Source organism: Myotis yumanensis, unplaced genomic scaffold (genome assembly GCF_028538775.1).
Source record: "Myotis yumanensis isolate MYYU_CA2020_CCGP unplaced genomic scaffold, mMyoYum1.0.hap1 SCAF_12, whole genome shotgun sequence".
NCBI lineage: Eukaryota > Metazoa > Chordata > Mammalia > Chiroptera > Vespertilionidae > Myotis > Myotis yumanensis.
In genome coordinates, this window is record NW_027223763.1 from 57,423,425 (window position 1) to 57,437,739 (window position 14,315).

General features: G+C 39.4%; 1 protein-coding gene across 8 annotated transcripts in view; it reads right to left on the reverse strand.

Annotated features, from left to right (window-relative positions):
- Window positions 1–1,595: 1,595 nt before the first annotated feature.
- BNC2 (basonuclin zinc finger protein 2) overlaps window positions 1,596–14,315 on the reverse strand; it is a 430,106-nt gene continuing 417,386 nt past the window's right edge. For 6 of the 8 annotated variants that reach the window (XM_070431715.1, XM_070431714.1, XM_070431713.1 and 3 more), the window contains one exon: window positions 1,596–6,865. In XM_070431715.1, coding sequence (XP_070287816.1) covers window positions 6,205–6,865 — 661 coding nt within the window. In that variant the 3' untranslated portion in view covers window positions 1,596–6,204. Of the gene's footprint in view, window positions 6,866–8,303; window positions 8,487–14,315 lie in introns of those variants that run through there. The other 2 variants (XM_070431717.1, XM_070431718.1) reach the window with 2 other exon arrangements.

The following is a 14,315-nucleotide window of genomic DNA, read 5'->3' on the forward strand; positions in this document are numbered from 1 at the left end:
AGAGAGAGAGAGAGAGAGAGAGAGACTGATAGTGTGTGTACCTCAGGGAACGCAGTGGGAAAGCCTAGCCCTTGTACTCAATTTCCCCTTCACAAGGGATAAACAGGCAATTACGCATCCTTTTATATTTGATGGCCAAGTGCTGAACTGGAAAGCGCACTATTAGTTTGTGTCCCTTCAGGGCCAGGGCAATAAGTAGCCAGGGGAGCTGGGGCTGAAGCAGAGAGGGTGTTGTCTGCTGTTAGTGTGACAGTCTTGTCAGCAGCGCTCACATTACTGGAAGGTAATAAAGTGACAAGTAAGTTATTAGAAAGATATGAGGTGAAATTGAACCGAAGCTTCTCGCTGCTCAGTCCAGGCTTCTCCCTTTCCTCCTTTGTAATGGTCCATTATTTGTTACAAACCGAACCTTGTCTGGATGCTCCATATAGAAAAGAAGATTTTTTTTTGCAGTAAAGGTCAAATGAATTTACAGCAATGCTTTAGAGAAGAAGAATAAAGATAGTTTTATGACAACTATAGTACGTTGCTTCAAAAAATATATAGCATTATAATGAACAATAACGCTGATCCAATTCAGTGTACTTTTGTAAAAATGCCTCGTTTTTAACTCCCTGTTACTAGGCATTTGGATTTTTCAACAAATGCCAAAAAGACAGTACTGATGTCAAGCTATTGCCGAATGACCACATCATTCTGTGCAAGATGTGAGAATAAGGATGACAGGGCCCGGGATGGATGGGTGTCTGGGCAAGAGTGATGATACATTAACGCACCGCTCACTTCTAGTTGGATTTACATAATTCTAATGGGAAATGAGCATTGATGGTGAGCCACTCTCCAACTACAGGAAATATGAAAATGATTCTGGGACGGATCAGATGTGGCCTTAATACTAGCACAAGTAAGACTACAACACGTGGTTTAGTGTTGCCAGATGACGTGAAAACAGAGAAGTTAGTCGGATGTTTTGCAGGAAGGTAAATGAGCTCACATTTTGATCAAGAGAACTTCAGCCAAGTAGCATTACAATCATAGCTCTGGGGGCGAGCAAAAGCAGGGATGGAAAAGGACAGATCCAGCTGGCTACCCCTCACTTCTACTCATCACAGCCAGGGCGAGGCTTGACCACAGGCCGTTACTATAACCTAGGTAGACCCATAGCATCTTTTTGCTTCCTAAGGGACTCCAGCATCACTCCACACTCCAAAAAGAGTCAGAAAAAACCCCTCATGACTGCCTTGTTGGCTCTCCTGACCCTAAGGACCTTGAGCTGTTCCACACAGCTGTCCTTGCTCTTCTCCTTCCTCACCTGGTACAGGCAGGGCACAGCATCAGCATGACCATGACCCCACCCACTGCCTGGCAGAATTGCACCAGCCTGGCACACACGCTTTCAGTGCATTTGCTATTTCTTTTCTAGCTACACTCGAACAGGGTGGACGCCTCCTCTACTTAGTGTGCCTCACTCACTGGGCCTCTGGAACAGCTGGGGTTCCCTCCGGTCTCTGTGGCACCTGCCTTTTCTCGCCCTCCTTACCTGTGGAGACCCTTCCCATTAAAAAAAAAAAACCACAACAAAATAACACAAAGAATTGAAAGGAAAAAAACCAAAATCCTTTAATAAATATTCCGAGTTTGAGGGAATATGTATTTTTTAAAAAAATGAAATTTGTTAGTCAGAATTTTTTAAAAAGAAGTTCTTGAGAAAGGGAGCATGTTGAGAGAAAGAAGGTAAGGTTTTTCTGGGTGATTTGTTTCTTTATGAGAGCAGATGTAGCGTGTCTTATTACAGTTGAATTCTATTTACTCTGTTAGTCAATCTAACTCAACACTAACAGTCCAAGTACAAGTTAGGACTGCTCAGGTCAACTGTTAGCAGTTAGCAGCACGTCCATCTCAATCTGGTTACCGGCTTCTTTATGTTCTAATTGCCAAGGGCTCCCCTTCTCATTTGCTTGGCACACATCTTGGGTCTGTACAGAGGATGGGGAACAAAAGGTCACATTTATTTTATTTGGTGAGAACCTAATGCATGGTTTCTCTTGAGTAAAATGAGGAGAATGCCTCTGGAACAGCCCATTCATGGTATAGTCAAAGCCTGCTTTTTTTTTTTTTTTTTTTTTTTTTTAAAGCAATGTATACACTAACAGGGCTGTTAACCAGTTAAGTGCCATTTGCCTCTTACTGAAAGGGCCTGGAAATTCACAACCAAAGGAATCATATACTACAAAGACAGTGGCACCCTTGTGTTAAAGACGTTTTCAAAAACAGATGTTTATCATCTCCAGAAGAAAAATATTAACACCTGTAAACCTTTAGAAGATGACAGGATGAACGGGGTGGCTGGACTGACTATGATTGGAAATGCGTTACATCGGGTTGAATTATTTCAATACAATTAATGGCAGAACAAAGAGTGTCAAGCTTTTTATCACATTTTAAAAACCAAATTACTTATTACCTATCCCTTTTCCTGCTCTTTGTCATCCCCCTCCATAGCATGCAGATATTCCCTAAAGCAGAAGCTTTTCTGATATTTACAAAAGCATAGTTTAAAATGATCAGAACAGTAATTTCAACATTGTCTACTGAACATGCACATTCATAATACTTCCTAATTTTGTACCTGTGACAAAAGTCTGGTTAAAACCAATCAAATGGGAAAAAGCCGCTTGGATGAAAACCAGCGTCATTATTAATTTTCAGCCAGCACAGAATGGATGCAGCTAGAGAGAAAACATTGCACAACAGGAATCTCCTGTGAAAAGCAAATGAGTAGGGATGGGCAAAGATGAAGGGCTCCATGATGAACATGCTGATCTCTCTATCCTTCCTGTGTGCAAATAAGCCGTGGGATCACCTCTTAACTACAGTGGTAGGTAAGTTAAAACATTGCACACAGGCACACACCCTAAACAAGCAACGCGTTGGGACTAAAAGCATTGTACGTTTCATGATCCACTCCCCCATGTCCCCCAAAGTCGATTAGGCAAATCGGCTTTGTGTTGGAAAATGTTATTCACCCATGTAGAAGGCCACCATTCCATCTGGGCATTTGAGGCACAAAAGAAGTAGCAATTTGGGAAGACATTTAAGTAGGGTGAGCTGTCCAGGACTCACTGCCATTTCTCTGACAAAATGCCACCGAGCACTTCCATGTTTCCGAGCGAGGGAATTTCTACTTTGTGCCGCACCTAGACTTGTTCTAACTGGCTATCCACTTTAGCCCGATTGTGGCAAGTAACACACATTAGCTCTAAGCCTGGTTCATTTGCTGATGTGACCTGCTGACTTGCCTAGGTAAGTCACTCACTAGGGCTACCTGGCCTTTCAGGTGACATTAAATTAAACAGGATAAACATTGATTCTGTTCAGGTGAGTTCCAACAGCTCAACCAAGAGTGTACCTTTAAAAAAATAAAAATGTGTTATTTTAATAAAACTGGGTATAATTCTGTCTCCACACACTCCAAAAAAGCTAGTGTTTCTGTGATCTCCTGTTGGGATGCTAAAAACATTTCCCCCACCCTTTTGAACGGAACCACTTCGTAATGGGTCAACAGCGCAACACAGAGAACGCTAAGAGGACCAACATGTTTGCAAACAAACTTTCATTATTCTAGTTCAATCTTTCACAAACATACTGTACAGAGTCTAATACGGTATAAAACAAAAGGAAACATCTCTGTCTATTCCATTGAACACAACATCAAAATAAAGCCATTAGGACTTTGGGGAATCCAAAGGTACAAGAAAACAACAGTTATTACTAATTCCTCAGCTTTTTACCGTAAACATTTGTCATTTAAGAGACATAGTGTTTAGTAAGGTTTCTTTTGTACTGCAAGTACTTTTGGTCTTTCCTCACCGTGGAACAAATGAAGAATTAAATGAACCCCATAGCATCCTCTGAAGGAGATGAAAAGATAAAGCTCCAAGATACATCTAGCTTATCTCTAAGAATCTATTGTTTCTGAACTTTTCACAAATAAAAATACTGAATCCACAACTAATGATGCTTATTTTTTGGAAACAATAAATACTGTGAGGTACAATAAATCCTATAGGAATAACAACAACAGAAACATATCACTAGTTTCCTTTGGCAAATTTAACGGAAGTGAATGCTGATGTGAACATAGAAAAAAATAATTACAAAACATATGAAAAATGGAAATGAAATGAAAAGCTAAAACAAAGGGGGTCGGTATTTCTAACATTTAGATTGATGAGAAATGTTTGAGGCCATTAAATGCAGAAAAGAAATACATTCTCTTGAAATTACTGTGTACTGTTTGACAAACTATTCCTTGTTTATCTTTTCCCCCCCTTCACTTAAGAAAAAAAAAAAAAGACAACAAAACACAGTCTGCAATGCACACCCTAATGGTTTTGGCTGCAGACTGAACTTGAGTAAATATCATCATTTAGTCAGTATGTTGTGGTAGCTGAGGCTGCCGATGTGGTTAACCAGCTCAGGCAACATGTGTAAACATCAGAAACAAAACAAAACAAAACAAAACAGGTTTGGAGAATCATCTCCCCTCCACCCCCCCCTTTCTCACTCTCAATTGCTTGGTTTTAGGCTTGTTTTCATTTCTCTCCGACAAATCGCGCAGGGAAACACAAAACACTAACCAGTGAGAGATCCTGTGTTAAACCCCCGTTCTCTGGCTTTTCAGAAGGGAGTGTTGCTCAATTCAAGGTCAGCACATGTTTTAAAAGCTTCCAAGTGCGGCTGCTGTTCAATGCCTTTTGATTTTGTGTATCAAAGGGGCCTGAATCACAGCACTACTGAAGGACTTGCAACAAATCAGACAGCCATACAACAGCCCAGCCCAGCTCAGACTTTCTCTGTCTTTTTAAAGGATACGGGTTAGGTCCTTGGAAATGTGTGCTCAACTCTCTTACTGTATGCAGCTTTGTTCCATAGTGAGTAATTTGGGCTTTTGTATCCTGAAATATTATCCTGCCTCTAAAGAATAAATGCCGTGGCTGTTTCACACCACATAATTTTGTTTTCCTTTTATGTTACTTAACATATAAGCAAGAAGGATGCAATGTTGATTCTAATAACATTCGGCACTTGAAAGAATCACCAAGTGTTTCTTTTTTTTAAAGCGGTTTTCTGGTGGCCGACAAATTGGCCTGCGGTTATGTTGAGTGACTAATTGTATTTTCTTTTCTGGAAACTTGTGCAAAGTTGGCAGTTTTGTGTTAACATTAATACTTTTGTTTGGCATTTGTGCCCTATACTGACCAGACCATTTTTATGCAAGTGAATTTTTTTGTTGTTGTTAAAAAAGACACTTATTTAAAGTATGGCAATAGTTTAAGGGTAAAAAAGAAGCATGGATATTACACATCCCCTTGTAGTGTATGAAAAAAAGTGCATGACGGGATTTACGTACTAGTATAGGACGTTTAAAAAATCAGATCTGTGCTGTAAAGCATGCCAGCACCTCTTTATCACTATATCTAGCAGGTAGTAAAAACAAGACCATGTTTTTTGTTTGTTTTTTAAAAAAATGTGCATTAATGCTAACATAAATGAGTAGAGCTAGCCAGCAAACTATTTTTTTTTCCTGCATATCTAACAGCTGGATGTAACTGTAAAAGTTAAACAAAAGAGATAAACAACATCAATACAATTGTTTTACATCATTGCCTCTCAAGGCTATATATTTACAGGTGAATCTGCCATGCTGTAGTTGAAGATTCTCTCAAAACTTCAAAGTTCACAAAAGACAGCTATTAAGAAGTTCCTTTTTTGTTTCATTTTTCTTTTTTTTTTATCCCTTTTCTTTCTTTCTTTCTTTTTTTTGCAGGCAACAGTCATGGGTACAACAAACTGTCTCTTTGGAGAGGACCAAGAATTACCAATCTGTCAAAATTTGGGCTACTTGCACGTTTTATGTGTGTGTATGTGTCTTTAAAGGGTACTTGGTTTTCACTCCCAAATAAAAGGTCCCACCCCTTTTCCAAAACTATAAAGGAAAAAAAAATTCAAAAGCACTTAGTGTTTATCATTTTATATCTAAAGAAAAGAAAATGTGTGTGTGTGTGTGTATGTAGATGTGGAGGCATACGTGTGTACACGTACACACACACACACACACAAGTACACAAGCACACTGACTATGGCAGTTCAAATATGTAGGCCGTCTGGTGAGAGCTGGCATTGGTAGTGTCCGTTCTGAGACTAATCTACTGACACGAAGGGAATGTTTTTGTGGAGATTAGGGTTCTGACTGTGCCGGTTTCGGCTTCGCACAGAGGAAAACATCATGTTGCAACCGGGGACTTTGCACTTGTGCATTTCCCGCAAATGCACCGTTTTGTAGTGCACCCTCAGGGTCCCCTTGTTGCTGTACATTTTGTGGCAAATGTTGCACATAATCCCACCATTGCTCCCGGACAAGCTGTTGAACATCAGAGATCCCGACACTTCAGCCCCGAGGCCGCCAGGGAGGGCGGGGGCCTCGGCCTTGTGAGCGGACTCCCCACTGTCACTCGCCCCGTCGATGTCGTCGAGAAGGATGCCCTCGTCGCTGCCCGCGTCGGACTCTCGGGAGGAGTGGATGCTGCTGCTGGACTGCAGGCTGGAGGTGGTGCTCAGGTCCAGGACCATGTAGTCCTCCGCCATGCCGCGCCCGTACCCGTTCAGGTGCGAGTCTTCGGTGCCCGCGGGGGAGGAGGCCTCTTCCCTGACGTCCAGCCCCAGGGGGTGCTGGGCTCCATAGATCTTCATCAAAAATTCATCCCGGAGGTCCTTGCTAAGGGAGGGCTGCGAGGAGTCCAGGCCCATGTCATCGAGTTCTTTGGTCAACAGTTTCCGATGCAGATTTATGTTGGCACTGTGTCTAGGAAAACAAGAGGGAAGGGGGGTGGGGGGGGTGGGTAGCGGGTAGCGGGTGGGAAGGGGGAGAAAAAGGAGAGCATTTTAAAATGGATTCGGCTTTTCGCTAGGCATCAAATAAGCACATTCATTGCTAATTACACCATTATAAAAGCAAACATTTCCCCACATCCTCGGGATTTGGGAATAAGTGGTGGTGGGAAGTGCAATAAGGGAGCTTTTCATTAACATAATTTTTATAAGAGAGTGAAATTCTTCAATGGTAGGGTGAATGAGAACCCAGGCACCTTTTTCTCAATGATTGTTCTGTTTGCTTCGCTAGGTAGCAGCATCAGCTACAGACAATCTCATAGCAGAGGTTTTAGAACAGAAATTAAGTGGGATAAAAGAATGGGAACTTGCTGCTTGTCAAAACTGAATATTTTAAATTGACCTAAAAACAGAAAACCTTTTTTTTCTATAGCAAACACTTAATTTAAAAAGGATCCACTTTAAAAATAGTATATAATGTAGGTAATTTAGGTTTAACTTAGAAAATAATGAAATCTTGCCCCTCACCTTCCCACACTTCAAGTTTTAGGTAGGAAAAAAAAATTAGCTGAGTATATTAGCAATTAGAAATAGGGTTACAGACTTTTTAACATAAATCCTTTTCCCCAGATTCATTGGGATATCAGCTAAATCTAATAGTAAAACATTTTACAATTTAAAAGTTTTCAGAAGTTGCTACATTTTAGAGTTGAAACATTTTCATTAGGCAATTCAACTTTTTAAATTTAATTACTCTTTTTAAAGTTGAAAAACAGATACTGCTTTTGGAAAAAAATAAAACCCACCCACCTTTAAAAAAAAAATCACATTAAACAATAGGAAACCCAAAGGGACAAAAAGGAATAAAATGCCCACAATAAATACAAAAAAATAAATCAAGCACAATGATAACATATGGTCTCTGTAGTGTAACAATGGAATCCGTATTTCTTAGACAAGCAAAACTTTTCCTCCACTCACTGAGTGCTTTGCTTGTGTAAAAAAAGGTAGGATTTGTCCCAGAACATCCATAGGGATGTCATGACTTCCAAAGCCTGGTATGTTGTTATCTATCTGAAAACATGGCCTGTGTATTTACATCCCCCATTTATTTTCAAAGTGCCCTTGGGCATATACCTCTCTCCACCTGCAAAGGCTCACATGTTTCACAAGCACCTAAATTGAGGGCTACCCTTCCAGAAGATAAACCAGTAAACAAATTACAGATACATAAAAGCTTCTCAATGACAGCAGAAGCTCTACATCTTGGAGAAGTCATTGTGATAATCGAAATGACCTAGCATAGCCAGCGTCAAGTTCAACAGACCTCCTGATTACTAAATAGAAAGTATGGAAGACCCAAACGAGTCACTGCGTTTGGTGACAAGCATGGCTAGTATTTTTTAGAGGTGGTTGAGAGGTATGTGCCTCAGAGACAAGAAAGGTGAGAAAGACTTCCCCACCTTTCCACACAAAACAATAAATATATATAGCACTCTGGGTTTGTAGGGGGAGAGGGGCACAGCCCTCTCCACACTGCGCTTAGGAAGGCTGAGCTTACCTTGTGATAATAAGATCAGCTTTCTAATCTTTTGCTAAATCGATCACAAAAGAAAGCAAGAATGAGAGACAGAGAGAGAGAAAGAGGGAGAGAAAGAGAGAGAGAGAGAAAACAAATTCACATTCTAGACATTTGGTTTTTAAAAAAACAAACAACAATATAGGGATTTAAAATGTTCTGATCACAAAATCATTTTCTGTCATAAGCGATCATCTCATATGCTGTCTTGATGATTTTTAGATCAGCTGCATAATCCAAAAATCATAAATGAAATGAAGATAAAACAAATTCACAGCATCAGCGTCATCCATAAATGAGTTCTACACAGATGCATGCAGGGTGCAGACAGGTGAATGATGAACAGAAGTTGTCCCCATGATCCCTGCTCTGACACAGTCTCCCCGTTTCTTGGTGTCAGATGGCAGATAATCTCTCCAAGTGCAGGTTGCTAAGCAGAGTGCAGGAAATGCCTACTGCGACATATGGGTATGACACCACTAGAGTTATTACAAGAACGTGGAAATAGAGTTACACTATGCACTATCACTCTGCTGACAAAACACTCTGCTGACAAAACAATCTGCCAGCTATAAGCAGCTCAGGAAATCGTACACTTCGCTGTTTATTATGTTGAACACCCTCCCTCGCTTTCTTAATTTCACAAGCACACATTTTGCGACTGCCTGCAATCTAGAACTCTGTGCTGCTTCTCAGACATCTGCAGTTACCACTTCCTAGACTGACTGCTGAGAACACAGCAGTCACATAAAGAAACACTGAATGAGGAAGAATAAATTAACATTGACAAAAGGACCCACTGATCACCCAGATGGACATATCTTTTCTAAAATGACTTGTGAAATTACACATCTCCACCGATATGTTACCAGGAAGAGATGTTTCTCCTCATTTCTCACTTACAGCAATAGAAATCTGTAATCTAATTAGATGATGTACCAGCCCTCAATATCTGTCAGCCAAACGATGTGCAGAAATGTGTAGACCCGCTCTGGCCCTCGGCTCAACAGTGTCCCTTTTCCGCTGTCAGCAGTACTGTTGGCCTCTGCTAATATCATTACATTGACTTTTATTCAATTAAGTGCCATCCTTCGGTTAAAAAAAAAGCTACTTTATCAATTGATTCAGGTGTAATGCAATAATAAAGATGAACTCATGGCAGTGCATTAGCTCTGCTGTTCGTAACTTCAGTACATGGGTTCATTCATGGTAGTCGATTTCCATTATGCAACCACAGTTCAAGGGAATTGATTCTTTTATGTTCATTTCTTAATTTATTCCATTTTTGTTTAATAATCCTCCTAAATGCCATATGCAAAACACTTGAAGTGGGGACAGGAAGGATGAGCTGTGGCAAGCCTGCTAGTTGACTCTCATGATAGTGAGCTTTTGAGATTTTCTAACAAACTCACACAGTATCGCTGGGGTAGTAAGAGGAAAAGCAGGAGAAGGAGAAAGACTGAACTCCTTAGAGTACTGATCCTGTCCCTTCAGATGTTAGGTTCAGCCTCCAGAGAATGGACAAATGACAGCACTTGCTTTTAACAAAGACCTATTGTCAGACTCTGGCATCAGCCAATCCAAACCATTAACTGTCACAAAATACTGTTTTCGTGAAGAGATACAAAGACCTGGGGCCAACAGCAACTTTCAAGTTTATTTGGGTCAGAGAAGAGAAGAGGTAAACAGAAAGGGAAGATGAAAAAGGCACAGAAAGAACTCATGCTATACACAGAGGGTCCCCAAATGGGAGGAAAACCTCAGAGTTCTGGAAATAGGAGGACCCCCTTGTAGAGGAAGAGGAAGCCATATGCAGTTGTATAAGTGGAGAAAGGAATCCACAAAGGAACCAATTTTGAGTTCTCTAGAAAGAGAGATGGTTTATCTAGAAAACAGACTGTTTTGAATGTTTGTCTCCAGAAAAGGGGGAGAAATAATCATTAACAAAATTCCAGAATGTATTAGAACTTATATATTACGAGATTATAACTGTATAAAAGCTGTTTCTACTTGCTTTGATTAGGTCAGCAATAGAGATATGAAGAGGCAAATTCCTCTCACAGAAAAAAAATGACTGGGGTAGAGAGAGAAGATGAATTCACCAGCAGAAATGATAAGGTTCTGGTATTATTAGGGATCTGGTCTTCATGAACACAGTAGTGCTTATTAAAAGACTAGTTCAAAACTTAGGTCCAAGATGCTCACTTTCAAGAATAACACAAACTAAATCTGATTCGACCTCCAGTCTCTTGCAGTAGACTGCTTTGCACATGGGAGATGCTGAAAAATACATTTATTTGCTTTCAATCAATATTATGCATGAGTCTTAAGAAGCTTTCCCAAAAATGCACTGTAGAAAACAAACAATGATCCCAAGATTGGAATCATGTAACAGAGGAATATTTAAGCAAATACAATGGTAATACAGCAGAGGTAATTCTGACTCCATTAATAATCCACTAGTGTGGTACAAGGAACTGCTATGTAATTAGGGCGTGAAACAGTCCTATACTTTGGGCTATGCTTGGAATTACAATGTTCCCTCAGACCCTCTGCACTCTTTCCTAACCATTCCATACTGTGAGTTTACCAAAACCTCTTGAAAACTAAGATCACCCTTAAAAGCAAAAAGTAACGAGGTCTATATTATATAGGAGAGATCATAACACCAAACTTATTTTTTGAAATGCTAAGTGGAAGTACTCTGACTGAAAGTAGATATATATATATATATATACACACACACACACACACATATATATGGTGTGTGTGTGTATACTAGTATGTATATATGTATGTATATGGGGATAGAGAGATACATTTACATCTAATCTGGAAAAATCTAGATGCCAGGTTTGAGTGTACTGTGGGATATTGAATCAACAATATTCCTGGACAGAAATGTAAATCTGCTATCCAAATTGACCGAAGAAAAATTAATTTTGCCCCACTTAATTCTCTTCTTATCTGGCTTGCTATAACACTACCTGTTGTCCTTAACTGCTCAAAATTTTTATATTACCATTTATTAATGGTAGAATACTTACAGTCTTGTGAATTAAATGACATTTTTGATAGTATGCATTTCTGCAAAAAACTAGTCTGTTTTATAGGTTATTATTTAAAAATTCTCTCCAGAAGATCCCAAAACCATTCCTAGCTCAGAAAAAAAAAATTCAATGTAAAATTCTAGTGAACAACATTTTAAAAACATACATAAAGAAGTACATATTAAATGCAAGATGTAAAAAAGCTAAGCAAATTCTTGCAAATTAAAAGTATGAAATGCAGTCACTTCAAGCCCTTTCAATATAAAACAAATCATCCACACTGGTCACGCAGACAGTTCCCACTACATTCAAATTATTCACTTGAAGATAAGCTCCCACCAAACTCTTTAGGGGTTTAGCTAATTTACTGCACAGATACGGCACGTCTGTTGTAATAACAGGTAGGATGTATTGGGGTCGACCATTTATCAGAATTAGACTTCTTTTCTCAATTCGCAGTGAATTATGCTGCCTACATGACTCCCCTCTCTCAGACCTGCCATCCCCTCATGGCCCCTAATGTGGCAGGCAAACAAAATTGGCAGTCTCATCTTGTCAACAAGGGGCGATTCTCCTGAGAAGCCATTTAACTTTGCCGAGGAAGCAATGTATTAATGTGCCCGTCCCAGGAATGTTAATCATCTTCAAGCTTCCGACCTAACTTTGACATGAATGAAATCACCAAATTTGTTTACTAAATGAATCGTAATATGCTAATAAGAAAGCGTGACACACACGGAAAAGCCAAACAGATGGTTTGTTTACTCCACTTTGCAACTTTATAAATGTTGTAACTCTGAAGATGTTAGTGAGAATTATTGGTTTGTTGGCAGAGGCAAACGTGTCTTTTGCATACTAAATCTGGCGCTACAGTTAGAAAACAATTTGTCATTGCTGTGGAATGCATAAAAAATGTTGATGTGGTGATGGCTTTTGGGAAAGCAGATAGAGAGAAGGAAATGTGTATGCGGGATGCTCAGGCTAAGGGTAGCATTAATATCCAACCGCCCCTGTTCCCTAGCCATTTTACTTTTGAGTTGTATCTGACACATCAAGGCTTCTCAAGGGCCCTGATTATTCGATAGGTACCTGTTGCACTGTAACGTGAGACACTGTTACATGTGAATAGGATGATGTTTTCACAGCATTTTCTCAACGAGGCAATTCATATGGTGCTCAGTTTACTACTATTGTTGGAAAGAAAAAGCCAAGCCAAGAATGCTGGCATCTTTTTAAGGGTTTAGATAAATTTTAGGTGAATTTTTGAATTTTATGTTTACCCTGAACTAACTCTCAAGTCTTCTATTCTTTGATTTACAATCTGACTTATATAGTCTAGAAGACATATTCCCAAAATAGAAATGCATTTTTTTCTTTTGATTTTCAAAAATTTCTGCTTTTTTAAAACTTTAGCTTTCTTTTCTAATGTGTACAACATGGAACATCAATTTCTGAGATTGGAAAGAAATTGGAAATACCTGCTAAAAATATTAAAAATGTTTTACATCATTAACATGATAAAATTATGATCTTTCAAAAAAAGAAAATAACAGTAGGAATGTATGAGTTCCCCAAGAAAGGGGACAGAATTTTGTAGATGATATTACTATTTAGCTATGGCCTCTTCTTCAATTCATTCTATGTTGAAAATGAAACTGTGTAAGGTACATGAACAAAAACAATGCACAAAATCTAACTTATGTCTTTGGTTAAATGATGTTAAAATTGCCAGCAGAAACATGAAAACTTCCAACCAGCAATGCACCTATGCTACTAAACACTTCGATTTTTAGAAATGTTCAGTTGACTTTTGTAAAAATCTTTTTACTTTTCATTCCCATAAGTATAGAGGGAGAAGCAGAATTTTCTATGAAAGAGGTGCTTATTTCTCCCAATATTCTTAACCATCCCCCTCAACTCCTTAGTCCTATCTATATAATTGAGACTACCGCGAATCTTGTGGGATTCCCTAGTGTATCACTATGTAGTGCTGAAATGTTTACCTGTCTGCAGAAGAGAAATGAGAGCACAAAGTGATCTAAAGAAACCACTGGGTTCATGTTGCTGCCCAAGGATCACTCTGGAGTAAGAAACATTAGCGGCTATCCCAGCCTGGCGCTTCTATCTCATTTGAAACACCTCCTTATTCCTGACCAACAAAGAAAATTTCAATAAAGTACTTTTACTGGTTTAACAACAGAGAGCTCCAGGGATTGTCAAAGTGCTAAGCCTTTTCCAAGGAGAGAAGAAATCAGCAGCTCAAATATAATTAACCTTCCATTCTCAATGCAAACTGCCACGCACAGGAGCTGTGCAGCCTATTAGCTAAGTCATAATGGCCGACAGGCAGAAGCAAAATTGGTCAAAAAGTTGGCTGCTGCTGTCATATTTTTGGAATTATGATTAATGGCACTAATAATGCGGATGATTACTGATATGTGTATCTCCAGCAGTTTATCATATTGCTCTGGCTGCCTACACAATAAACAGGATGCTATCATTTACCTCTTTATTGAAGGCAATCCTTCTCTTGAAGGAGCATATTCTAATTACTTCGTAATGTTTTATGTCTTAAACATTTTGCAGCTCTGGACCTTGCCAACTGCTTCGTGTCTACCATTGATTAATTACTGAATGTTTAATCAAAATTTAGAACCTAATGTAGTCATTTATGAGCTCACTGCAGTGCCAAAGTAGTTAGGCTTTGCTCCCAAGTTTGGAGAGGGTTGGGTTCAAAATCAAATCCCAGCCATGCATGAGGATCCAAGAATTTCACCTTGGGTGCTCTGAGGTTG